The sequence below is a fragment of the Mobula birostris genome, chromosome 8 (genome assembly GCF_030028105.1).
Source record: "Mobula birostris isolate sMobBir1 chromosome 8, sMobBir1.hap1, whole genome shotgun sequence".
Taxonomy (NCBI): domain Eukaryota; kingdom Metazoa; phylum Chordata; class Chondrichthyes; order Myliobatiformes; family Myliobatidae; genus Mobula; species Mobula birostris.
Genome location: NC_092377.1, coordinates 162,804,660 through 162,832,413, shown reverse-complemented (window position 1 = coordinate 162,832,413; position 27,754 = coordinate 162,804,660). Strand labels below are relative to the sequence as shown.

General features: G+C 43.5%; 1 protein-coding gene across 1 annotated transcript in view; it reads left to right on the top strand.

Annotated features, from left to right (window-relative positions):
* The window catches only part of ggcx (gamma-glutamyl carboxylase), a 79,627-nt gene that overhangs the window by 17,030 nt on the left and 34,843 nt on the right, over window positions 1-27,754 (top strand). The window contains exons 4-6 of the mRNA XM_072266672.1: window positions 1,135-1,300; window positions 7,398-7,476; window positions 24,244-24,350. Of these exons, the coding sequence (XP_072122773.1) occupies window positions 1,135-1,300; window positions 7,398-7,476; window positions 24,244-24,350 (352 nt within the window). The remainder of the gene's footprint in view (window positions 1-1,134; window positions 1,301-7,397; window positions 7,477-24,243; window positions 24,351-27,754) is intronic.

The window sequence follows — 27,754 nt, the reverse complement described above, 5'->3', positions numbered from 1 at the left end:
ACCCAGATTATTGCTGTTTCCAGTGTTTTTAAAAATTTATAGAGCATTATGCTAAAGCCTTAGGCACATTATCTATATAGCTAGGGAGCCTAAGACTTTTGCACTATACTGTAGTAATTTTATGTAATGCGCTGTACTGCTGCCACAAGTAAGAACAAATTTCATGACATGTGAGTGATAATAAAAGCCTGATTCTGAAATGGGTTTCTATTGTGGACTGAGAAATACCAAAGAGACGTTCTCTAACGATCAACAAACCAGTTGCTTGGAATCAAATCACCTTGGTCTCAGGGCTGGGTGTGTCTGCACCCGTGCCTCCCCCTTCCCCTGGCACTCCTCTGCCACCCGTGCCACCTCTGCCCCTGGCACTCCTCTGCCACCCGTGCCACCCCCTGCCCCGGCACTCCTCTGCTACCCGTCCCATGCCCCTCCTGCGGCGCTCACCGTCCCCAACAGCCTTTGCTCCCACCATGTTCATAAACTTGCTTTCTGCTGTACATGGATAAATAAAATACTGTGCAAAAGACTTAGACACATGAATAAATGTGTACGCCTAAGACTTCTTAAAAAAACTTTACCCTTCCATCTTCTCTTAAGCACTTTGATTCTATGCTCCGCGGTCCTTGAACTACCTGGTAACAGGGAAGACTTTCTCCTTGTATACCCTATCATAACCACTGCGTATCGCCAGTGACCCAGACTGAATTCTGCGGGGTCTGTGCGAAGTTTGTATGTTCACCCATGCACTATCCTGGCAATGTCTGAGTGCTGGCTTGTAGAGTTCCGTTTCCCAACACTGCAGTCTTTCACTTGGATAACAACAGAATTGCTTTATCATGCAGCGTTAACATAGTTAAAATAAAATCCTGATATCACTTGCCACTTTCATTTTCAGAAGGTTAGAAGCACGTTGTTTGTTAACTCAAAGATCTCACAGAGAACAGGGAGCTCTTTGTTGCTCTGGCTAACTTTGTTATTGTGAACAGATCATGTCATCACTTACCCATTGTAGTTTTCAGGATACTGTATCGTTACGCTCCAATTCTCTTCCGCTTCATTGCAGTTCCAAATAAAAGATTGTGTCGAGAATTACGTGGTGGAGAGTATTTTACCCTTTGACTTGCTTCTTGATAGGTGCGATTGGGATCATGCTTGGATGTTTCTATAGGCTCTCCTGCCTGATGTTTCTTATCCCGTACTGGTATAACTTCTTCCTGGACAAAACGGCATGGAATAATCACTCATACCTCTATGGACTCATTGGTTTCCAGCTCACATTGATGGACGCCAACAGATATTGGTAAGAAGTTTACAGTTTTGGCAAATACAGTGGTCAAAAAGGACAAAAAAAAAATTAAAAACCTGTGGCTATTTAAAAACCTGAAATAAAAACGGGACGTGGGATGTCCAAACCTCCTGGAAATGATCAGCAGGTCAATCAGCCTCCATGCAGAGAGAGAATTTTATTTTGGTCAGTGATATTTCATGAGAATGGAGGAGACATAGGAATGAAAAATGTTTTTGGTGGCTGAGATCGTGGAGTGGAGGAGAGAACTGTGCACGAAAGGCAGAGCCTGAATCTAATGACATTAAATGAGTTTTGGTCATCGCCTTAACACTCTTTCCAATAGGGCATTACTCTTTCTAGATCAATTATTTGAGATTAGTTACAGTGCCAGTAATTCCATAGGTGGAGATTAACTCTACTCGTAAGGACTGGTTTGGACTTTGAGACATTCTGGTCTGTGCGATGGTGGACCATACCACCCAGTGGCTCCTTCCCATCTCTGGTGTCCACTGGCCCTTTTCCCTCGCTGTGGGGCACAGTGGCTCCTTCCTCTAGGCCATCTGACCCCAATCACCTCAGACCCAAATTATGTCGATTCGAAGAAGGAGTCTGAGAGTCTGAGTGGGAGTGCCGAGAAAGACATTTTTGGAATTTTCGTTATTTTTTTTTCTCCAACGGCGTTCTGAGAGGCGGGACTGCGCAGGCGTGTGACGTCGGGCTGTGCAGCGCGGCAGATTTAAAAGGAACAGAGCCTCATAGAGTGGGCAGCGGAGTTTGCGGGCTGCGGAGTGAGCCGGGAGCAGAGTGAAGACTTAAGGGCTTCGGCTCAACGGGCTTAGGTGGAAACAGGCGAGGCGAGGGAGGTTTGACATTCATTTTCTGTTGTTATTTGAGGAGAGGGGCAGTATGAGTGTCAGGGCAGTTTGCTGTTCTCGGTGTCGGATGTGGGAGGCCCTGGAGTCTCCAAGCCTCCCGGACGTCTACATCTGAGCCAAGTGCATCGAGATGCAGCTCCTAAGGGACCGCGTTACGGAACTGGAGCTGCAGCTCGATGACCTTCGTCTGGTCAGGGAGAGTGAGGAGGTGATAGAGAGGAGTTGCAGGCAGGTGGTCACGCCGGGGCCACGGGAGGCAGACAAGTGGGTCACGGTTAGGAGGGGGAAGGGGAAATGTCAGGTAATAGGGAGTACCCCAGTGGCTGTGCCCCTTAACAACAGGTACTCCTGTTTGAGTACTGTTGGGGGGGACAGCTTACCCAGGGGAAGCGACAGTGGCCGTGCCTCCGGCACAGAGTCTGGCCCTGTAGCTCAGAAGGGTAGGGCAAGGAAGAGGAGGGCAGTTGTGATAGGGGACTCGATAGTAAGGGGGTCAGATAGGCGATTCTGTGGACGCAGTCCAGAGACCCGGATGGTAGTTTGCCTCCCTGGTGCCAGGGTCCGGGATATTTCTGATCGTGTCCAAGATATCCTGAAGTGGGAGGGTGAGGAGCCAGAGGTCGTGGTACATATAGGTACCAATGACATAGGTAGGAAAAAGGATGAGGTCCTGAAAGGAGAATATAGGGAGCTAGGAAGGGAGTTGAGAAAAAGGACCGCAAAGGTAGTATTCTCGGGATTACTGCCTGTGCCACGTGACAGTGAGAGTAGGAATGCGATGAGATGAAGGGTAAATGCGTGGCTGAGGGATTGGAGCAGGGGGCAGGGATTCAAGTTTTTGGATCATTGGGATGTATTTTGGCGCAGGCGTGACCTGTACAAAAAGGACGGGTTGCACCTGAATCCTAGGGGGACCAATATCCTGGCAGGGAGATTAGCGGGGGCTACTGAGGTGACTTTAAACTAGAATGGTTGGGGGGTGGGAATCAAATTAAAGAGACTAGGCGTGAGGAGGTTAGTTCACTACAGGGGGATGGGAACCAGTGCAGAGAGACAGAGGGGTGTAAAGTGAGGGTAGAAGCAAAAAGTACTATGGAGAAAAGTAAAAGTGGCAGGCCGACAAATCCAGGGCAAGCATTAAAAAGGGCCACTTTTCAGCATAATTGTATAAGGGCTAAGAGAGTTGTAAAAGAGCGCCTGAAGGCTTTGTGTGTCAATGCAAGGAGCATTCGTAATAAGGTGGATAAATTGAAAGTGCATATTGTTATTAATGATTATGATATAGTTGGGATCACAGAGACATGGCTCCGGGGTGACCAGGGATGGGAGCTCAACGTTCAGGGATATTCAATATTCAGGAGGGATAGACATGAAGGAAGGGGAGGTGGGGTGGCGTTGCTGGTTAAAGAAGATATTAACGCAATAGAAAGGAAGGACATAAGCCGGGAAGATGTGGAATCGATATGGGTAGAGCTGCGTAACACTAAGGGGCAGAAGACGCTGGTGGGAGTTGTGTACAGGCCACCTAACAGTAGTAGTGAGGTCGGAGATGGTATTAAACAGGAAATTAGAAATGTGTGCAATAAAGGAACAGCAGTTATAATGGGTGACTTCAATCTACATGTAGATTGGGTGAACCAAATTGGTAAAGGTGCTGAGGAAGAGGATTTCTTGGAATGTATGCGGGATGGTTTTTTGAACCAACATGTCGAGGAACCAACTAGAGAGCAGGCTATTCTGGACTGGGTTTTGAGCAATGAGGAAGGGTTAATTAGCGATCTTGTCGTGAGGGACCCCTTGGGTAAGAGTGACCATAATATGGTGGAATTCTTCATTAAGATGGAGAGTGACATAGTTAATTCAGAAACAAAGGTTCTGAACTTAAAGAGGGGTAACTTTGAAGGTATGAGATGTGAATTAGCTAAGATAGACTGGCAAATGACACTTAAAGGATTGACGGTGGATATGCAATGGCAAGCATTTAAAGGTTGCATGGATGAACTACAACAATTGTTCATCCCAGTTTGGCAAAAGAATAAATCAAGGAAGGTAGTGCACCCGTGGCTGAAAAGAGAAATTAGGGATAGTATCAATTCCAAAGAAGAAGCATACAAATTAGCCAGAGAAAGTGGCTCACCTGAGGACTGGGAGAAATTCAGAGTTCAGCAGAGGAGGACAAAGGGCTTAATTAGGAAGGGGAAAAAAGATTATGAGAGAAAACTGGCAGGAAACATAAAAACGGACTGTAAAAGCTTTTATAGATATGTGAAAAGGAAAAGACTGGTAAAGACAAATGTAGGTCCCCTGCAGACAGAAACAGGTGAATTGATTATGGGGAGCAAGGACATGGCAGACCAATTGAATAATTGCTTTGGTTCTGTCTTCACTAAGGAGGACATAAATAATCTTCCAGAAACAGTAGGGGACAGAGGGTCCAGTGAGATGGAGGAACTGAGCGAAATACATGTTAGTAGGGAAGTGGTGTTAGGTAAGTTGAAGGAATTGAAGGCAGATAAATCCCCAGGGCCAGATGGTCTGCATCCCAGGGTGCTTAAGGAAGTAGCCCAAGAAATAGTGGATGCATTAGTGATAATTTTTCAAAACTCATTAGATTCTGGACTAGTTCCTGAGGATTGGAGGGTGGCTAATGTAACTCCACTTTTTAAAAAAGGGGGGAGAGAGAAACCGGGGAATTATAGACCGGTTAGCCTAACGTCGGTGGTGGGGAAACTGCTGGAGTCAGTTATCAAGGATGTGATAACAGCACATTTGGAAGGCGGTGAAATGATCGGACAAAGTCAGCATGGATTTGTGAAAGGAAAATCATGTCTGACGAATCTCATAGAATTTTTTGCGGATGTAACTAGTAGAGTGGATAGGGGAGAACCAGTGGATGTGGTATATTTGGATTTTCAGAAGGCTTTTGACAAGGTGCCACACAGGAGATTAGTGTGCAAACTTAAAGCACACGGCATTGCGGGTAAGGTATTGGTGTGGGTGGAGAGTTGGTTAGCAGACAGGAAGCAAAGAGTGGGAATAAACGGGACCTTTTCAGAATGGCAGGCGGTGACTAGTGGGGTACCGCAAAGCTCAGTGCTGGGACCTCAGTTGTTTACAATATATATTAATGACTTGGATGAGGGAATTAAATGCAGCATCTCCAAGTTTGCGGATGACACGAAGCTGGGTGGCAGTGTTAGCTGTGAGGAGGATGCTAAGAAGATGCAGGGTGACTTGGATAGGTTGGGTGAGTGGGCAAATTCATGGCAGATGCAATTTAATGTGGATAAATGTGAAGTTATCCACTTTGGTGGCAAAAATAGGAAAACAGATTATTATCTGAATGGTGGCCGATTAGGAAAAGGGGAGGTGCAACGAGACCTGGGTGTCATTATACACCAGTCATTGAAAGTGGGCTTGCAGGTACAGCAGGCGGTGAAAAAGGCGAATGGTATGCTGGCATTTATAGCGAGAGGATTCGAGTACAGGAGCAGGGAGGTACTATTGCAGTTGTACAAGGCCTTGGTGAGACCACACCTGGAGTATTGTGTGCAGTTTTGGTCCCCTAATCTGAGGAAAGACATCCTTGCCATAGAGGGAGTACAAAGAAGGTTCACCAGATTGATTCCTGGGATGGCAGGACTTTCATATGAAGAAAGACTGGATGAACTGGGCTTGTACTCGTTGGAATTTAGAAGATTGAGGGGGGATCTGATTGAAACGTATAAGATCCTAAAGGGATTGGACAGGCTAGATGCAGGAAGATTGTTCCCGATGTTGGGGAAGTCCAGAACGAGGGGCCACAGTTTGAGGATGGAGGGGAAGCCTTTTAGGACCGAGATTAGGAAAAACTTCTTCACACAGAGAGTGGTGAATCTGTGGAATTCTCTGCCACAGGAAACAGTTGAGGCCAGTTCATTGGCTATATTTAAGAGGGAGTTAGATATGGCCCTTGTGGCTACGGGGGTCAGGGGGTATGGAGGGAAGGCTGGGGCGGGGTTCTGAGTTGGATGATCAGCCATGATCATAATAAATGGCGGTGCAGGCTCGAAGGGCCGAATGGCCTACTCCTGCACCTATTTTCTATGTTTCTATGTTTGTATGTATGTCAATGGTTCTACCACCATCTGAATCCAGGGAAGTTGAGCACAGGCATCCAAGCTGATAAGCCAGTGCGAGATTGGAGGAAATGTGCTTCAGAAACATTGCTAGTGAAGGCCTGGCTCTTCTCTCGGGTAGACAACCCATGACAATAGACAATAGGTGCAGGAGTAGGCCATTCGGCCCTTCGAGCCATTCACTGTGATCATGGCTGATCATCCACAATCAGTATTCAGTTCCTGTCTTCTCCCCATATCCCTTCACTCCGCTATCTTTAAGAGCTCTATCCATCTCTTTCTTGAAAGCATCCAGAGACTTGGCTTCCACAGCCTTCTGGGGCAGAGCATTCCATATATCCACCACTCTCTGGGTGAAAAAGTTTTTCCTCAACTCCGTTCTAAATGGCCTACCCCTAATTCTTAAACTGTGGCCTCTAGTTCTGGATTCACCCATCAGCGGGAACATGCTTCCTGCCTCCAGCATGTCCAATCCCTTAATAATCTTATATGTTTCAATAAGATCCCCGCTCAGCCTTCTAAATTCCAGAGTATACAAGTCCAGTTGCTCCAATCTTTCGATATATGACAGTCCCGCCATCCCGGGAATTAACCTCGTGAACCTACACTGCACAAGGAAAAGCAAAGGAGCTATGCTTGGATTTTGTCCATTATTTTCTCCTTCCTCGTTTCCATGGAAGCAGATGCTTGATTCATTATCATGTTACTCTTCGCCGTGTGCAAATAGGCTGCTGCGCCTCCTACAAAAGCTCCACGTCGCCTCCAAGGGGTTTGTAAGATGGAAGTTCGAGTAAGCACAGTGGCATAGCAATTAGCGTAACACTCCTACTGCACAAGCAACCCGCGTTCATTTCTCACCGCTACTTGCAAGGGGCTCTGTACGTTCTCCCTGTGTCTGCGTGGGTTTCCTCCCAGAGCTCTGGTTACTTCCCACATTGAAAAGGCATACGGGCGAGTAGATAATTGGCAAGGTAGGTAGAATTGGGCAGTGGAGGCTCGTTGGTCCGGATGGGCCTGTTACTGTGCTGTATCTCTTTTATAAAAAAAAAAAAAAAAAAGTAGAAATGCATGTCTTTCGGCCTTTGGTAACTCAACACTTTCTGAAACATTTATCAGGTCTATCGACGGCTTACGCAACCCCAGGAAGAGGAATGCCCAGGTCCCTCTGTGGAACTATACTCTGCTGAGGATCCAGGTTTGTGCCGCGTGTTACCGAGCCTGATGCTTACCCTTGGGGAAATTATTGGAGCCCACGATTTTAAGAACAGAGTAACTTTGCCGTCTAAGAAATGCTCAACAGATTCACCGTGAAAGTATTGGGAGTTCTGGTCACCTGCCGGCAGGAAAGAGTGCAGTGAAAATATACCAGGATTGAGTTATTGGGAAAGGTTGAATAGGTTAGGTCTTCATTCCCTGGAGCGTAGGAGAATGAGGGGAGAACTTGTGTGTACGGTGAGGGTTAATGAGTTGTGAGCATGCTATGTTGGCACTGGAACCATAGTGACATTTGTGAGTTGCCCAACACAATCCTCACCAACTTGATTTGATGCAAATGACACCTTTCACTGCATAAAGCTGATATTTATCGTGAAACTTTGTCACATGGTGTGAGCAGAATTATCTGCAGCTTAATGTGAAAAAGGCTAAGGAGCTGGTGGTGGACCTGAGGAGAGCTAAGGTACCGGTGACCCCTGTTTCCATCCAGGGGGTCAGTGTTGTCATGGTGGAGGATTACAAATACCTGGGGATACGAATTGACAATAAACTGGACTGGTCAAAGAACACTGAGGCTGTCTACAAGAAGGGCCAGAGTCGTCTCTATTTCCTGAGGAGACTGAGGTCCTTTAACCTCTGCCGGACGATGCGGAGGATGTTCTACGCGTCTGTGGTGGTCAGTGCTATCATGTTTGCTGTTGTGTGCTGGGGCAGCAGGCTGAGGGTGGCAGACACCAACAGAATCAACAAACTCATTCGTAAGGTCAGTGATGTTGTGGGGACGGAACTGGACTCTCTGATGGTGGTGTCTGAAAAGAGGATGCTGGCCAAGTTGCATGCCATCTTGGTCAATGTCTCCCATCCACTACATAATGTACTGGTTAGGCACAGGAGTACATTCAGCCAGAGACTCATTCCACCGAGATGCAGCACAGAGCGTCATAGGAAGTCTTTCCTGCCTGTGGCCATCAAACTTTACAACTCCTCCCTTGGAGGGTCAGACACCCTGGGCCAATAGGCTGGTCCTGGACTTATTTCTTCCTTTTTCAATCTTTTTATTAATTTCAAAACATAGAAACAAAACATAGCAATAATACAAATAGTAGGAGATATATTGTTACACTTAAAAAAAGTAATTGCAAAACCAAATAGTGTAAATTAACAAAGCTCCCAATCATATAAAACTAACAACGGAAAATACAAAGCAAAAAAAAAACTGGAAAAAAAACATGAAAAAGAAAAAAAAAACAAAACAAAAAAAAACAAACCCCATCCCCAACAAAAAACAGAATTAATCAACTAAACTAAAAGACTTGGGCAAAACTAACAACTTAAAAATGGGAAAGAAGAAAACCTTAGTGTCGACGACTCCATTCCCCTCCAACAACAGTACAGAGAGATAAAACAAGTTTGGAAATGATCAAATTACATCAAATGAAAATGCTGAGTAAATGGCCTCCAAGTTTTTTCAAACTTAATGGAAGGGTCGTAAACTGCACTTCTAATTTTCTCCAAATTCAAGCACACCATAATTTGTGAAAACCAATGAAATACAGTAGGAGGGTTAATCTCTTTCCAATTCAACAGAATGGATCTTCTAGCCATTAAAGTAAGAAATGCAATCATCCTACGTGATGAAGAGGTTAAATTATTTAAATCTATCATTGGTAATCCAATTGGATGAGGTTGTAAGTCTATATTCAAGACTGTTGAAATAATATCAAAAAATATCTTTCCAATATTTTTCCAACAAAGGACATGACCAAAACATGTGGGTTAAAGAAGCAATCTCAGAATGACATCTGTCACATATTGGATTAATATAAGAATAATAACGAGATAGTTTATCTTTGGACGTATGAGCCCTGTGCACTACTTTAAACTGTATCAACATATGTTTAGCACATACAGAGGATGAATTCACCAACTGAAGAATTTTTTCCCATTTTTCAATCGGTATATTAATCTCAAGTTCTCTTTCCCAGTCAGCTTTAATTTTATTAGAAGCATCAGGACATAAATTCATAATTATATTGTATATAATTGCTACTACACTTTTCTGAGAAAGATTTAAATCTAAAATTTTTTCCAAAGTGTCCATTGGATATGGGTGTGGAAAATTAGGAGAGACAGTAATTAAAAAGTTTCTAATCTGTAGATATCTAAAAAAGTGAGATCTGGGTAAGTTATATTTATTAGAGAGTTGATCAAAAGACATAATACAATTATCCAAAAATAAATCGCGAAAAGATATTATACCTTTGGTTTTCCAATCAAAGTAAGCTTGATCCATTGTGGAAGGTTGAAAAAGGAAATTTGATATAATGGGACTTGCTAGAATAAATTGATTAAACCCAAAAAATCTTCGGAATTGAAACCATATACATAAAGTGTGCTTAACTATTGGATTATTCATTTGTTTATATAATTTGGAAGAAGTAAAAGGAAGCGAAGTTCCTAAAACCGAACCCAAAGAAAACCCTTGTAATGAATTACGTTCAAGATTTACCCAATGTGGGTTTAAAGATACATCCAAATCTCGTAACCAAAATTTTAAATATCGAATATTAATTGCCCAATAATAGAATCTAAGATTCGGGAGGGCAAGCCCCCCCTCCTTTTTAGATTTCTGTAGATACCTTTTACCTAACCTAGGATCCTCTGCCAAATATATGAGGAAATTTTTGAATCTACGTTATCGAAAAAAGATTTTGGGATAAAAATTGGAACCGATTGAAATATATACAAAAATTTGGGCAAAATGATCGTCTTAATAGCATTAATCCGACCAATCAAAGACAAAGAGATTGGTGACCATTTAGTAAATAAAAGTTTAATCTGATCAATTAAAGGTAAAAAATTAGCTTTAAATAAATCTTTATATTTTTTCGTAATTGTTATCCCTAAATATATAAATGAATCAATAACCAATTTAAATGGTAAACATCCATAAATAGGTACCTGCTTATTTAAAGGGAATAATTCACTCTTATTAAGATTCAATTTGTAACCGGATAAGTTACTAAATTGAGCCAACAGACCTAGAATAGCAGGAATTGACTTCTCCGGATTAGAGATGTATAACAACAAATCATCTGCATATAATGATAATTTATGTATTTCGTTTCCACGGGTAATACCAACAATATTTGACGAGTCACGAATAGCAATTGCTAAAGGTTCAAGGGCAATATTGAATAGTAAAGGACTAAGAGGGCAACCTTGCCTAGTGCCACGAAAAAGACGAAAGAAAGAAGATCTATGATTATTTGTACAAACCGAGGCTACCGGGGAGTAATATAACAATTTAATCCAAGATATAAATGTCAAATTAAAATTAAATTTCTCAAGAACATTAAATAAATAAGGCCATTCAACTCTGTCAAAGGCTTTCTCAGCATCTAATGAGATAATACGTTCCGGGGTAAACTTATTTCATAATTTCCTGGCATAATTTACATATTACTATTTAACTATTTATGGTGGTATTATTATTTATGGAGCAACTGTAACAAAAACCAATTTCCCCTGGGATTAATAAAGTATGACTATGATATACAAAGTTATGAGGGGAGATAGATCAGGTAAATGCAAGCAGAGTTTTTGCCCCTCAGCGTGGGTGAGACTAGAACTAGAGGTCATAGGTTTAGGGTGAAAGGTGAAATATTTAAGTGGAACATGAGGGGGGACTTCCTACTCAGAGGGTGGTGCAATGTGGTATAAGCTGCCAGTGGACGTGGGTTCAATTATAACATTTAGAGAAGTTTGAATAGGTAAATGAATGGGAGATCCTTGGAGGGATATGGTCTGGGTCTAGGTAGGTGGGTACAAGTGTACTGTAGAGAACATTCTAACTGTTTGCATCACTGTCTGGTACGGACGGACCACCGCACAGGATTGGAAAAATCTGCAGAAAGTTGTAAATTCAGCCAGCTTCGTCACGGGCACTAGCCTCCCCAGCATCCAGGACACCTTCAAAATCCATGCCTGTTTTTACTGGGTGATTCTAGAGATGGGGCTTGTTAGCACCCCTCTGCTAACAGCCACTGAACTCGGGTGTGAGAAAGCCACCTTTCTCAGTCTCCATATGTCTAGGGTAGGTATGACCTGGGCCTCGCCAAACCTGTGAGGTTGGAATGTCTCACCCACCCAAACCCCGATTGTGTGAATACTGTGTAATGTACTGCTCCCATGCAATCGGCAGTCAGCAAGAAATAACGGATTGTACACTGCATACAATTATAAATAAAGTATATTTAAGAACGTTAACTTAACCAAACAGTTATTAAAGAGAAGAAAGAAAGGGCCCATCATAATTAAACCATAAGTTGGAGCTCATCTTGAAGTTGTGTTTAACTCGCGCTGGACCCTCGTTCTGTAGAAACTTCTCCCAATTCTACCACCCTGACTGGCTGACACAACATTCCTAAGTTGAACAACAAAGCCCCTTATCTTAGCTCAAACCCAAACAGGTTGAAAGCAGAACAGAGTGCTCTTACAGAACTGTTAAAATGAAATACCTACAGGATAGCAGAAAAAAATCTTAACCAGAGCATTATATACATAGTCATAGTCATAGTAATACTTCATTGATCTCTGGGGAAACTGGTCTTCGTTACAGTTGCACCATAAATAATAAATAGTAATAAAACCACAAATAGTTAAATAGTAATATGTAAATTATGCCAGGAAATAAGTCCAGGACCAGCCTATTGGCTCAGGGTGTCTGACCCTTCAAGGGAGGAGTTGTAAAGTTTGATGGCCACAGGCAGGAATGACTTCCTATGACACTCTGTATTGCATCTCGGTGGAATGAGTCTCTGGCTGAATGTACTCCTGTGCCCAACCAGTACATTATGTAGTGGATGGGAGACATTGTCCAAGATGGCATGCAACTTGGACAGCATCTTCCTTTCAGACACCACCGTGAGAGAGTCCAGTTCCATCCCCACAACATCACTGGCCTTACGAATGAGTTTGTTGATTCTGTTGGTGTCTGCTACCCTCAGCCTGCTGCCCCAGCACACAACAGCAAACATGATAGCACTGGCTACCACAGACTCGTAGAACATCCTCCGCATCGTCCGGCAGATGTTAAAGGACCTCAGTCTCCTCAGGAAATAGAGACAGCTCTGACCCTTCTTGTAGACAGCCTCAGTGTTCTTTGACCAGTCCAGTTTATTGTCAATTCGTATCCTCCATCATGTCCACACTGACTCCCTGGATGGAAACAGGGGTCACCGGTACCTTAGCTCTCCTCAGGTCTACCACCGGCTCCTTAGTCTTTTTCACATTAAGCTGCAGATAATTCTGCTCACACCATGTGACAAAGTTTCCTACCATAGCCCTCTACTCAGCCTCATCCCCCTTGTTGATGCATCCAACTATGGCAGAGTCATCAGAAAACTTCTGAAGATGACAAGACTCTGTGCAGTAGTTGAAGTCCGAATATATATATATATATGTTTTATTTATTTTAATTTATAATTTTTGTTGTCATGTATCGCAATGTACTGCTGCCACAAAACAATAAATTTCATAACATATTCTGGGTAAGGCAGAAGATTGGGACAACATAGACTAGATGGGCTGAAGGACCTGTTTCTGTGTTGTAGTACTCAGGGGTTCCCAACCTTATTTTATACCATGGACCAGTACTATTAAGCAAGGGGTCCAGGTTGGAAACTCCTGCTTTGGAGTATACAGGACTATGGCTTATGTGACAAATATTGTTAAAGTTTTTGGAGAGGTGTCTGAAGTATTGAACTGGAAGCGTTATATAGAGATACTGCATTCAACCCACCAAGTCTGTGCTGACCATCAGGAAACCATTTACACTGATCTTCAAAAAATAATCTAATTTATTCTCCTTACAATCCCATCACCTCTCCCCAGATTCCGCCACTCAAATGAACTTGTGCTACCAGCCTGCACATCCCTTTAGGATGTGGACCGAAGCCGGGCACCCAGGGAAAGCCACACAGTCACATGGAGAACATGCAAACTCCACATGAACTGGTGATGGGGATTGAACCTGGGCTACTGGAGTTGTGCGTCTCCAGGTAGTGTCTGCTTGGAGTTGCAAGGGGAACCTGATGAAAGCACCTCTCATAAAAGATCATCTTAAGGATACTAGCACCTTAACCATTCACCCACCATCTTGGTCACTCATTCAGATCAAAAAATGGAAAGCTAAGAGTTAACGATACAAAGCTTGACACCGGTGTAGAGTGGAAGTCCAAAGTACAGAGATCTGAGAGGGCTGAACCATTGCAACTGGATTTCGTTGTGGACAAATATGATGTTCCCACAACCTACGGACTCATATTCAAGGACTCTTCATCTCATGTCCTCGATATTCATTGTTTGTTGGTTTGTTTATTTATTTTTATGTTTGCATAGCTTGTTGTCTTTTACCCACTGGTCTTGTCTTCCACCCTGATGCTGCGGACTTTCGACGATTCTATTATGGTTACTAGAATTATTGAGTATACCTGCAAGAAAATGTATATGGTGACATATATGGACTTCGATAATAAATCTCTTTAGAACTTTGAAATCATTCACTGTGGGTTTTAGAAGGATATAAAAAGAGAAGTACTTTGTAAATGGTGAAGATGATGTAATGCCAAAGAGATGCAAGGGTCCAAGTGAGCAGACGATTAACAAACACAAAGTGCTGGAGGAACTCAGCAGGTCAGGCAGCATCTATGGAGAGGAATAAACTGTTGATGTTTCAGGCCAAGATCCTTCAGGATTGGAAAGGAAAGGAGGAGAAGCCAAAATAAGTTGGGAGGAGAGGAAGAAGTACAAGCTGGCAGGTGCTGGGTGAAACCAGGTGAGGGGGAAGGTGGGCGGGGGGGAGGAGCGATGAAGTACGAATTTGGGAGGTGATAGGTGGAGGAAGGTAAAGGGCTGGAGAAGGAGGAGTTTGATGGGGGAGGAAAGTGCATCATGGGAGAAAGGGAAGGAGGAGTGGCATCAGAGGGAGACGATGGGCAGCTGAAGAGAAGAGAAGGCATAAGAGGGGGAGTCAGAATGAGGAATGGAAAAACTGAGGAGGGGGAGGGGGAAGACATTTCGGCAAGTTACAGAAATTGATGTTCATCCCATCAGGTTGGAGGCTACCCATTTGGGACATCAGGCGTTGCTCCTCCAATCAGAGAGTAGCCTCATCATGACAGAAGAGGGGGAAGAAGAAGAGAAGATTGTTGAGTTAATGTTGTGGAGATTTGGAGGAAATGATGGTAAAGCTGTTGGGGTTTGGATCTTGGTAGAAGAGGTGGTGAAGCAATGCAAAAGCCTGATTGACCACATAATTCTGTTGACTGATCTGGGGGAAGGGTTTCGTGGATTTCAAAGGAATGCAGTGTAGCTGTACTAGGTCATGCCTGGATTACAAAGACTATATTACATGGCAAAATTATACAAACCTGAGATGCTTTTCCCGGGGCTTAGAAGAGTAGGGGTTGATCCGATGAGAATTCTCAAGATATTGAAGGGTGTTAACAGGTGGAACATTGAAACTGTATATGAATTTGAGCCAAGGTTTTCATAAGTTACAAATGTGTTTTTTGGAAAACTAGCAGAGGTTTGTCAGTCTTTCACAAAATGGGTTGTTCACTATATACTATATACTTCTATACTTTATTGTCGCCAAACAATTGATACTAGAACGTACAATCATCATAGTGATATTTGATTCTGAGCTTCATGCTCCCTGGAGTGCAAATCAATAGTAAATATTAAAAAATTAAATTATAAATCATAAATAGAAAATGGAAAGTAAGGTAGTGCAAAAAAACCGAGAGGCAGGTCCGGATATTTGGAGGGTACGGCCCAGATCCGGGTCAGGATCTGTTCAGCAGTCTTATCACAGTTGGAAAGAAGCTGTTCCCAAATCTGGCCGTACGAGTCTTCAGGCTCCTGAGCCTTCTCCCGGAGGCAAGAGGGACGAAAAGTGTGTTGGCTGGGTGGGTCATGTCCTTGATTATCCTGGCAGCACTGCTCCGACAGCGTGCTGTGTAAAGTGAGTCCAAGGATGGAAGATTGGTTTGTGTGATGTGCTGCGCTGTGTTCACGATGTTCTGCAGCTTCTTCCGGTCTTGGACAGGACAACTTCCGTACCAGGTTGTGATGCACCCTAGAAGAATGCTTTCTACGGTGCATCTATAAAAATTAGTGAGGGTTTTAGGGGACAGGCCAAATTTCTTTAGCTTTCTCAGGAAGTAAAGGCGCTAGTGGGCCTTCTTGGCAGTGGACTGTGCTTGGTTGGACCAAGTCAGGTCATTTGTGATATTGACCCCTAGGAACTTAAAGCTTTTGACCTGATTTTATTGTGTTTTCCCATTAAGGTTTGTGTCATAACGGCAGGTATACAGAGTCTGGTCACAGGTAGCTGTGACCTCAGTGGATTGGAGAGCATGTCTTGTAAACAAAGCATGAGCAAGCTAAGGGGGCGTAATTTTAAGGAAAGAAGGGGAGTATATCAGAGGCAGGATTTTACATAGAGTTCAGAGTTATAAGTATATTTATTGTCAGAGAGTGGTGAGTGTATGGAATGCACCGCTGGGGGTGATGGTGGAGGCAGATAAATCTGACGTATTTAAAAAAACTCTTAGATAGGCACATGGATGAAGGAAAAATGGAGGGCTATGTAGGAGGGAAGGGTTAAACATCATGGGCCGAAGGGCCTGTGTTTTTATCAATGATAAAAGATGCTCGAGGGATTAGTGGCCAAATGCTGCACTTCCATCCTACAGAGGCATAGTTCTGAGCAACACATACAAAATACTGGAGGAACTCAGCAACCCAGGCAGCATCTATGGGGGGAAAAAAGTACAGTCGACATTTTGGGCCGAGACCCTTCATCAGGACTGGAAAACAAAAGATGAGGAGTAGATTTAAAAGGTGGGATGAGGGGAGAGAGAAACACTAGGTGATAGGTGAAACTGGGAGAGGGAGAGGTGAAGTAAAGAGCTGGGAAGCTGATTGGCCAAAGAGGTACAGGGCTGGAGAAGGGGGGAGTCTGATAGGAGAGGACAGAAGGCCATGGAAGAAAGAAAAGGGGAGGAGCACCAGGGCAGGTAGTGGGCAGGGAAGGAGGTACGATGAGAAAGAGAAAAGGGGGTGGGGAATGGTGAAGGAGAGGGGGGACCATAACTGGAAGTTTGAGAAATCGATGTTCATGCTATCAGGTTGGAGTCTACCTAGATGGAATATAAGGTGTTGTTCTTCCAACCTGAGCATAGCCTCTTCGCAACAGTGGAGGAGGCCGTGGATAGACTTATTGGAATGGGGAGTGGAATTAAAATGGGTGGCCACTGAGAGATCTGGCGGACAGAGCGTAGGTGTCTCCCTATCTACGTCGGGTCTCACTGATATACAGGAGGCCCCACCGGGAGCACTGGACACAGTGAATGACCCCAACAGACTCACAGGTGAAGTGTCACCTCACCTGGAAGGACTTTTTGGGGCCCTGAGGGAGGAGGTGTAGGGGCAGGTTCTGGTTGCAAGGATAAGTTGCAGGAGGGAGATCAGTGGGGAGGGACGAATGGACAAGAGAGTCACGTAGGGAGCGATCCCAGCAGAGAGCAGAGAGTGGGAGGAGGGAAAGATGTGCTTGGTGGTGGGATCCAGTTGGAGATGGTGGAAATTGCAGAGAATTTTGTGCTGGGTGCAGAGGCTGGTGGGGTGGTAGGTGAGGTCAAGAGGAACTCTATCCCTCATGGGGTGGCAGGAGGTTGGGGTGGTTTACGTCTGCTCGCACCCCATAAAATGGAAGAGAAGCGGTTGAGGGCAGCGTTGATGGTGGAAGGGAAGTCTCTTTCTTTGAAGGAGGAGGACATCTCCTTCATTCTGGAATGAAAAGCTTCATTCTGAGAGCAGATGCGTCGGAGACGGAGGAATTGAGAGAAGGGGATGGCGTTTTTACAGGTCACAGGGTGGGAGAAGGTATAGTGCATTGGTTTGAATAGACATCAGTAGATAATCTGTCTCTTTGGCCTCTTTACTGGGAGTCCCTCTTCCCTTTTTGTTTTCTAAGATTAGCAGGCAAGAATTTAATCCCATTATTAAACATACATTAAGAATTTGGTTCCAGTTTCATAGATGTTTTGAGTGTAATAATTTTATTCTTTCTAGTATTATCTATCTCAATTATTTTTTTAAACCATCAACTTTGGATAAGGCCTTTTTAATTTGGAAAACCAAGGGAATAATAACTTTTTCAGATTTGTTTTTAGGGGACTGTTTAATGCCTTTTTCTCAGTTAGCGGATAAATATGATTTATCTAATGTACACTTTTTTTAGATATTTACAAATTAGGAATTTTTTAGGTGGTTTGTTACCAAATTACCCTTCTGCTTATCTACCTAATATGATAGATGTTCTCTTTCAGTTTAAACCATTTCAAAAAGGGTTGATAGCTATAATCTATAAACGGTTACTGAGTTTACAAATGATACCTAATGATAAAATTAAACGCGCTTGAGAATTGGAACTTCGAGTCATTTTCAGATAATCGATGGAGTAAAATTTTTCATTTGGTTAATAACTCATCGGGCCCATTTGTCAAAGGATAAACTAGCACGTATTTTCTCCAATAATAATCCTATTTGTGACAGATTTAATACTGAGTTGGCCACTTTAACTCATGTATTGGTCTTGTATAAAGCTAGATAACTTTTGGAGAGATGTTTTTAAAACACTATCAAGAGTTTTGGATCTGGATATACAATCTCACTTGTTTACGGCAATTTTTGGGATTATCCCATCGGAAGCGGGAAATATTCCTGTTTCCGCTCAACGTATGATAGCCTTTTCAACCTTACTGGCTAGCAGAGCCATTTTATTAAAGTGGAAGGATTCTAATCCACCTGCGATCTTTTATTGGCTCTCCTCCATCATGTCCTGTTTAAGTTTAGAGAAAATAAGAAGTCGGACATTTGGTACATCCTTTAAATTTGAGCAAATCTGCCGACCTTTTATCCAGTATTTTCATTTAATTTGATTTATTACTCTTTCAATCTTTTATTTCGAAGTTTTAGATTTGATCAGAAAGTCTTTCTTTCTTTTTTTGGTCGTATCTTCAAAATGGACTGCCCAGTCCCTTTTTTTTTGTTTTATTATAGTGTAGTGGTTTTTTTTTTCTTTTCATTTAAAACCCATTGTTTTTTCCTTTCTCTTCATAAACTGGTAAGAGGAGAATTGTTATTTTAATTTTTTATTATATATTTTATACTGGTTTAATAATATCTATGATTTTGACAATGTTTATCTTAATCTTGGTTAATATTGTTACTGATATATATATTTGAACTAATTCTCCTCTTGACTGTATTTATACTTTTTTAAAAAATCAATAAAAAGATTAATAAAGAAAGAAAAATAATCTGTCTCCAGAGATGGAGACAAGGATCGAGAAAGGGGAGGGAGGTGTTGGAAATGGACCAGGTAAATTTGAGGTCAGGGTGGAAGTTGGAGGCAAAGTGAATGAAGTTGATGGGTTTTGCATGGGTGCAGGAAGCAACACCAACGCAGTCATCGCTGTAGCGTAGGAAAAGTGGGGGGCGGTCACCAGTGTACGCACGGAACATAGACAGTTCCACGTAGCCGACAAACAGGCAGGCATAACTGCGACCCATGCGAGTGCCCATGGCTACCCCTTTTGTTTGAAGAAAATGGGAGGAGCCAAAGGAGGAATTATTAAGTGTGACGACAAGTTCCAGTAGACGGAAGAGAGTGGTGGTGGAGGGGAACTGATTGGGTCTGGTGTCCAGAAAGAATCGGAGAGCTTTGCGGCCTTCCTGGTGGGGAATGGATGTGTATAGGAACTGGACATCCATAGTAAAAATGAGATGATGGGGACCAGGTAACCTGAAATCATTGGAAAAAAAGAGATTCAGAATGTGTGAGGTGTCACAGATGTAGGCAGGAAGGTACTGAACTAGTGGGGATAAAACAGAGTTGAGGTATGCAGATACCTCGTTCAGGTTCAGGGGGGCAGGAACAAGCCGGAAAAAAAAAATGGGTCCTCCTGGACAACTGGGTTTGTGGATTGGGTAGGAGGTAGAAACGGGAGGTGCGGGGTGCAGGAACTATAAGGTTGGTGGCAGTAGATGGGGGATCCCCAGAGTTAATAAGGTTGGTGATAGTGTGGGAGACAACGGCCTGGTGCTCCTTAGTGGGGTCCTGTTTGAGAGGCAAGTAAGAGGAGGTGTCTGAGAGTTATCGCTGGGCCTCAGCAAGGTAGAGGTTAGTCTCCCTTAGGCAGAGTGGCTGGTGGGGTGGTGATGTGGACCAAACGCCTTCCACTGAGTGGTCAAAATTATGTGAAGGAAGTCGCTGAGATATCCAAGCCTCCTGGGCAACTCAGCAGGATTGAAGAGTGACAGAGAGGACCATGGTCATTAGGAGATGGTGCTTAGATGATACCAGCCTGGATTTTCAACCCTGTACGTTGAAGGAAATAGTGATGCTGCTAAGATCCTTGCAAGTGTTGTGAATCGTCCAAGAGAACCACAACCTTGTTGTAGGGTTTGGAGCCTCAATGACCCACAGAGCTACGTTGGCCGGAGTCAGGGGTTTATGGTTTGACTCGTGGTAGGGTCACCCATGCCAAACAGTCAAAGGGTAGAGGCCAGACTAAGAGAGGTCCACCGGTCCTCCAGGTTCAGGGGTTCAGCTCAGGGTTAACGACCCTGACTGGTCAAAAAAATTGTTACGGAAACAGCAGTGAAGAATCCTTCTACATCTGAGTGTGACGGTATTCCTGAGTCTCCACCCAGGACTTGTATGGCTGACCGTAGTTAAACCGGGAGGAAGCTACTGGCATAATGAAGGAAGCCCTGAAGAACCACACTTGGGGCACAATAGAGAAGATGGCCAAGGATAGACAGATGGGGGGGGGGGGGGAGACCATCATTGCTGCCCTAAATGCCAGTGGTGTAGCGTGCAGGAAGTGTAAATGTTTTGAACATTGTAAGGAGTTTTCATTTCAACACCATGAAGAGTATATGGTAAAAAACTGTCTAAGTTAAGGATGTACAAAGTGAAACCTGTGACCATTTTTGTTGTTAACGTGGCACCACCACCATAGATATCCTAGTTAACACTTAAACCTCAGCAGGATTAATCAGACGAATTATCTGATTATTTATCTCATTGGGTCCTTTGCAGTATGAATATTTGCAACCACAATCCCTATACACACTCAGTGGCCACTTTATTAGCTACACCTCCTCCCCTGCTCGTTAATGCAAATATCTAATCAGCCAATCATGTGGCAGCAACTCAATGCATCAAAACTTGCGGACGTGGTCAAGAGGTTCAGTTGCTGTTCAGACCAAACATCAGACTGGGGAAGAAAAGTGATCTAGGTGACTTTGACTGTGGAATAATTGTTGGTGCCAGACAGGGTGGTTAGAGTATCTTAGGAACTGCTGATCTCCTGGGATTTTCACACACAACCATCTTTAGAGTTTACAGAGAATGGTGTGAAAAACAAACACTCAGTGATCAGAAGTTCTGAGGGAGATAACACCTTGTCAATGAGAGAGGTCAGAGGAGAATGGTCAGACTGGTTCAAGCTGACAGGAAGGTGACAGTAACTCAAAAAACCATGTTACAACAATGGTGTGTAGAAGAGCATCTCTGAACACACAACATGTTAAATCTTGAAGTGGATGGGCTACAGCAGCAGAAGATAACAAACATACACTCAGTGGCTACTTTATAATATACAGTAGACATTGAGAGGTCTTTTTGTATAGAGTGGGAGGTTAGGACCAGAAGATACAGCCTCAGAATAGAGGGTCAAAGCCTTGATGAGTAGAGTGACATTTGCAATTTTCTAGTCTTCTGGAACCACTCCTGACACTAGTGATTCTTGGAAGATCATTACTATTGCCTCCATAATCTCTTTAGTCACCTCTTTCAGAACTCTGTGGTGTACACCATCTGGTCCAGGTGACTTATCTACCTGTTCATTGACTTTAGTTCGGCATTCATTACTGTGATCCCCTCCAAGCTGATTGCCAAACTTCGCCAGCTTGGTATCAGCTCATCCCTCTGCAATTGGACCTTGGACTTTCTGACGAACAGACCCCAATCAGTTAAGTTAGACGACCTCTCCTCCTCCACTCTCACTCTGAACACCGGCGTACCTCAAGGCTGTGTGCTGAGCCCTCTTCTGTACTCCCTTTTCACCTATGACTGCGTTCCTGTACATGGTTCTAACTCCATAATCAAGTTCACAGACGACACGACGGTGGTTGGCCTGATCAGAGGGGATGACGAGACGGCCTGCAGGGACGAGATCCAGCACCTGGCCGCATGGTGTGCTGACAACAACCTGGCCCTTAACGCCCAGCATTATCTAGGATGCATCTCACCCTAACCATGGACTTTTTACTCTCCTCCCATCCGGTAGGCGCTACAGGAGCCTCCGCTCCTGCACCAGCAGGCACAGGAAGAGCTTTCTCCCTGAGGCTGTGACCCTGCTGAACCTTACGTCACAGCACTAAGCAGTATTGCACCCATATTGTACTGTCTCAGTACTTTTATATTTGTGTGCTGTAGCCCTTACTTTTTATTCGCAGCTATTTTGTAAATAACATTATTCTTTGCATTTCTGGTCAGATGCTAACTGCATTTCATTGGCTTTGTATCTGTACTTGGCACAATGACAATAAAGTTGAATCTAATCTTCAGACCTTTCAGTTTCCCAAGAACCTTCTGTCTGATTATGGTATCTTCACACACTCCATTTCCCCTGACACCTGGAACTTACACCATACTGCTTGTGTCTTCCTCAGTGAAGACTGATGCAAAATACTTACTCAGTTCATCTGCTATTTCGTTGCCTCTATTACTACCTCTCCAGCATCATTTTCCAGTGGTCCAATATCCAAACTCTCCTCTCTTTTACACTTTATATATCTGAAGAAACTTCTAGTATGCTCGATAATATAATTGCCTAGTTTACTTTCATATTCCATCTTTATTTTAATTACTTTTTTAGTTGCCTTCTGTTGGTTTTTAAAAGCATCTCAGTCCTCTAACTTCTCACTAGTTTTTGCTCTATGTATGCCCTCTCTTTGGCTTTTATGTTGGCTTTGACTTCTCTCATTAGCCACGATTGTGTCATCTTTCCTTTAGAATACTACTTCTCCTTAGGAATGTATATATCCTGTGCCTTCCGAATTGCTTCCAGAAACTCCAGCCATTGCTGTTCTGCCGTCATCCCTGCCAGTGTTCTTTACCAATCAGTTCTGGCCAACTCCTCTCTCATGCCTCTGTAATTCCCTTTACTCCACTGTAATACTGGTACATCTGACTTTAGATTCTCCTTCTCAAATTTCAGGGTGAATTCGATCCTAAAGTGATCACTTTCCCCTAAGGATTCTTTTACCTAAAGCTCTCTAATCAATTCTGGTTCATTGTACAACACCCAGTCGAGAATAGCTGATCCTCCAGTGGGCTCAACCATGAGCTGCTCTAAAAAACCATCTCGTAGACATTCTGGAAATTCCCCCTCTTGTAATCCAGCACCAATCTGATTTTCCCAATCGACCTGCATATTGAAGTCCCCCATGACTATTGTAGCATTGCCCTTTTAGCATGCATTTTCTGTCTCCCGTTGTGATTTGTAGGCAGCATCCTTACTACTGTTTGGGAGTCTGTATGCAACTCCCATTAGGGCTTTTTACCCTTCCAGTTCCTTAGCTCTATCCACACCTTCCGACCCTATATCACCTCTTCCTAATGATTTGAGTTCCTCCAGCACTTTGTGTGTGTTGCTCTGGATTTCCAGCATCTGCAGACTTTCTCTTGTTTATGGTTTGCTTCCATACGAGTGACCTGCCAGAGCCCTGTCTACTTGTCACCTCAACTGTGGCGGCGTGGTAGTGTAGTGGTTAGCGCTGTCACTTTGCGGCACCAGTGATCACCGATCGGGGTTCAATTCCTGCTGCTGTCCGTACGTTCTGCTTGTGACTATTCAGGTTTCCTCCCACGTTCCAAAGACGTATGATTTGGGGTTGGTAAGTTGTGGTCATGCTGTGCTGGTGCCAGAGGCGTGGTGACACTTGTGTGTTGCCCCATCACGTACCTTGGACTGCGTTTGTTGTTGACACAAAGTGGTACCCGTCTCTACATTTCGACGTATACGTGACAAATAAAACTAACCTTTTTCCCAGTTCAGAGCCTTCTCCCTACTGTCCATGAACCAAGACAACCTGTAGGATTCGTTGTCAAGGTAGCTGCGGAGGCCAGATCATTGGGTATCTTTACAGAGGTTGATAGATTATTGATCGGTCAGATGTGAAGGGTTATGGGGAGAAGGCAGGAGATTGGGGCTGAGAGGGAAATTGATCAGCCGTGATGGTGGAGTAGTCTTGATGGGCCAAATGACTTAATTCTGCTCCTATATCTTATGAGAACTTGTTGGAGAAGAAATAACATCACTTGGATCAGTTTGGAGATAAAATGGGTTTTAAATTCATGGGACAAATGAGGTTAGAAGGCTCGACAATCAACATGGATGTAGTGCACCAAAGCACCCGTCTCTGTGTTCATCCCCTGGCGTTGTTCCTGCTTTCACTGGTAGGCCAAATTTAACTGTGTCCGAATTTGGACGGTTACACTGGATGGTGTTTTCCAAAACTGGCATGGACCTAAGTCAAGAACTTGATGTGTTTTGTTGCATTTGCACCAGTCCACCCATATCCCTTCTTCCCTTTTCAGATCTTCATTGTCTATTTCATTGCTGGTGTGAAGAAGCTCGACGCTGATTGGGTGGAGGGATACTCGATGAACCAACTGGCACAGCACTGGCTGTTTGATCCCTTCAGGTAAGTGACTCTTTCTCCAGAAAGTGTGGGAAACCCTGCTGGTTCAGAAATTAATGCAGGAAATCTCAAGAGCTCTTTCTCTGTCTGTGGAGTAAACAGAATAGTTAACGTTCCAGGTGAAAACCACCTGATAACAGCTGCTCTGAGCAAGAGCCCATACCTGCCACGTTAACCTGTCCCATCCAAGGTTGCCTTTGAAATTCCTGGCTTCCCAGCAGTTTCTGTGTATGTGCAACTATACAGAACCTTGGAGAATGTTTGGAATTCAGCCAGAAGGCATTGAAGAAAAGGGAAAAAAAAACTAGCAAGAAATTTAAAACAGATTGAAAGAGCTTCTATTGATAACATCGAAAGAAATTGATTTAGAAAGTTAATGTGGGTCCCGTCCTGATTGAAACAGAAGTTACTCTGTGGCCACTTTATTGGGTAAATATGTACATTTGCTTGTTAACGCAGATATCTAATCAGCAAATCATGTGGCAGCGATTCAATGCATAAACGCATCAAGAGGTTCGGTTGTTGTTTAGACCGAACATCAGAATGCGGAAGAAATGTGACCCAAGTGACTTTGACTGTTGAATGAATTGTTGGCGTCAGGCAGGGTGGTTTGAGTATCTCATAAACTGCTGGGATTTTCACGCACAGCTGTCTTTAGTGTTTACAGAGAATGGTATGAGAAACATCCAGTGAGCGGCAGTTCTGTGGGCGAAAATGCCTTGTTACTGAGAGAGGTCAGAGGAGAATGGCCAGACTGGTTCAGAATCAGACTTATTATCACCGGCATGTGTCGTGAAATTTGTTAACTTAGCAGCAGCAGTTCAATGCAATACATAATATAGAAGAAAAATAGATAAATTACAGTATATGTATATTGAATAGATTTTAAATTGTGCAAAAACAGAAATAATATATATTTTAAAAAGTGAGGTAGTGTTCAAGGGTTCAATGTCATGGGATGTTCTCTCTGGTGGACTGGCTATTGAGTGTTGTTTTTTTTGTTTAAAGTTTTCTTACTGAATCTTGTACCCAAATTCAGATCTGACAAAGATCAAACAACTCCGATCTGTCTTTGCCAAGTCTGCTACCACTAGACATTAACTGCTTCCCTCGGAAGAGCAGTCCTGTGCTCTGGTATCTTGAAGATTAAAACAGCATTGAAACCTGGATCCAGTTTTTGCAAGGCAGCTTTCTTGCTGTTTGTGTAACTGACGATTAACACCAGGCATGGTGCTTGTACTGGTCCAATAAGAGGAGAGTAATGGCAAAACAAGGCCATGCTGTGTATGTATTTATTGCAAATTGTCTTCTGAATGCGTGTCCGTACTTTGGCTATTGGCAAGACATTAAGAGAATTAACGAGTCGTGACTTCAAGACTTCTAGCTTGGTTCATTTACAATCACTCCCCAAACTTGAGCCCATTTGCAGCACGTGATTGTTCCTACCTGATCTGACTAGTTAGGTGCCGAGCAAGACTAGAAATCCTGTTTGTAATTTGAAATGGAGCAATACACTTCACCGCTAATACAGAATGACTTAACTGTTTGAGGGGAGCATACCAGTTTTTAAACTCTGGGTATAATACAATATCTGCAATAAAGGAACTCATGTAAACGTCCTGTAACGTTGTTAGCTTGACAATTTGTGTTATCGGCAGTAATTTTCTTGGCTTCCCCATTGGGGGTTGAGTCTACCCAGTCTTGGGGAAATATCAAAATGTGAACTTGGCTGAAATGTGGAATGGTTTGACATGCCCTCACACCACCTGGTGTTTTTTTTAAAAGGAAAGGTGCTCTCTGGCCTACTGTCTCGATGTCTAATGTACAGTTCCCTATTCCTGATTACTATTTAACATTATTTACGCTGCAATTTAATATGGTTGTTATTTGTGTACATTTTAAACCTTATAAATAAAAGAAAGAGGAGTTTAAAAAAAAAGGGTTCAATGTCCATTTAAGAATCGGATAGCAGAGGCTGTTCCTGAATCGCTGAGTTTGCGCCTTCAGGCTTCTGTACCTCCTACCTGATGGTAACAGTGAGAAAAGGGCATGTCCTGGCTGCTGGGGATCCTTAATAATGGACGCTGCCTTCCTGAGACACTGCTCCCTAAAGATGTCCTGGGTACTTTGTAGGCTAGTGCCCAAGATGGAGCTGACTAGATTTACAACCTTCTGCAGCTTCTTTTGGTCCTGTGCAGTAGCCCCTCCATACCAGACAGTGATGCAGCCTGTCAGAATGCTCTCTACGGTACAACTATAGAAGTCTTTGAGTGTTTTTGTTGACATAACAAATCTCTTCAAACTCCTGATGAAGTGTAGTCGCTGTCTTGCCTTCTTTATAGCTGCATCGATATGTTGGAACCAGGTTAGATCCTCAGAGATCTTGACACCCAGGAACCTGAAACTGCTCGCTCTCTCCACTTCTGATCCCTCTATGAGGATTGGTATGTGTTCCTTCATCTTGCCCTTCCTGAAGTCCACAAATAGCTCTTTCATCTCACTGACATTGAGTGCAAGATCGTTGCTGTGACAACACTCCACTAGTTGGCATATCTCACTCCTGTACGCCCTCTCGTCTCCATTTGAGATTCTACCAACAATGATTGTATCATCAGCAAGTTTATAGATGGTATTTGAGCTATGCCTAGCCACACAGACATGTGTATATAGAGAGTAGAGCAGTGGGCTAAGCACACACCCCTGAGGTGCGCCAGTGTTGATCATCAGCGAAGAGGAGATGTTATCACCAATCCGCACAGATTGTGGTCTTCCGGTTAGGAAGTCGAGGATCCAATTGCAGAGGGAAATACAGAGGCCCAGGTTCTGCAACTTCTCAATCAGGATTGTGAAAGTGATGGTGTTAAATGCTGAGTTATAGTCCATGAACAGCATCCTGACACAGGTGTTTGTATTATCTAGTGTTCTAAGGCCGTGTGAAGAGCCATTGAAATTGTATCTGCCGTTGACCTATTGTGGTGATAGGAAAGTGCCAGTAACTCAAATAGCCGCAGGTTACAACAGTGGTGTGCAGAAGAACCTCTCTGAACGCACGACATTTTGAACCTTGGAGTGGATGGGCTACAGCAACTGAAGACAACACCGGGTTCCACTCTTGTACCTAATAAAGTGGCCACTGTGTGTATATTGTAGATTAGGAGAACGGGAAAGAAACAGAACATTTGTTTTATTGTCATGGAAAACGCATGGACGATAGAGAAGTACCATGTCATCGTCCTAGAGCAATGCAGCTGGGAAACAGGTCCTTTGGTCCATCTTGTCCATGCTGACCAAAGTGCCCAACTAAGCCATTGCTTATGTGTGACTCGTATCCAGGGGTTCTGACTGGGTCCATGGACCCCTTGCTTAATAGTATTGGTCCATGGCACAAAAAGGTTTGGGAACCCCTG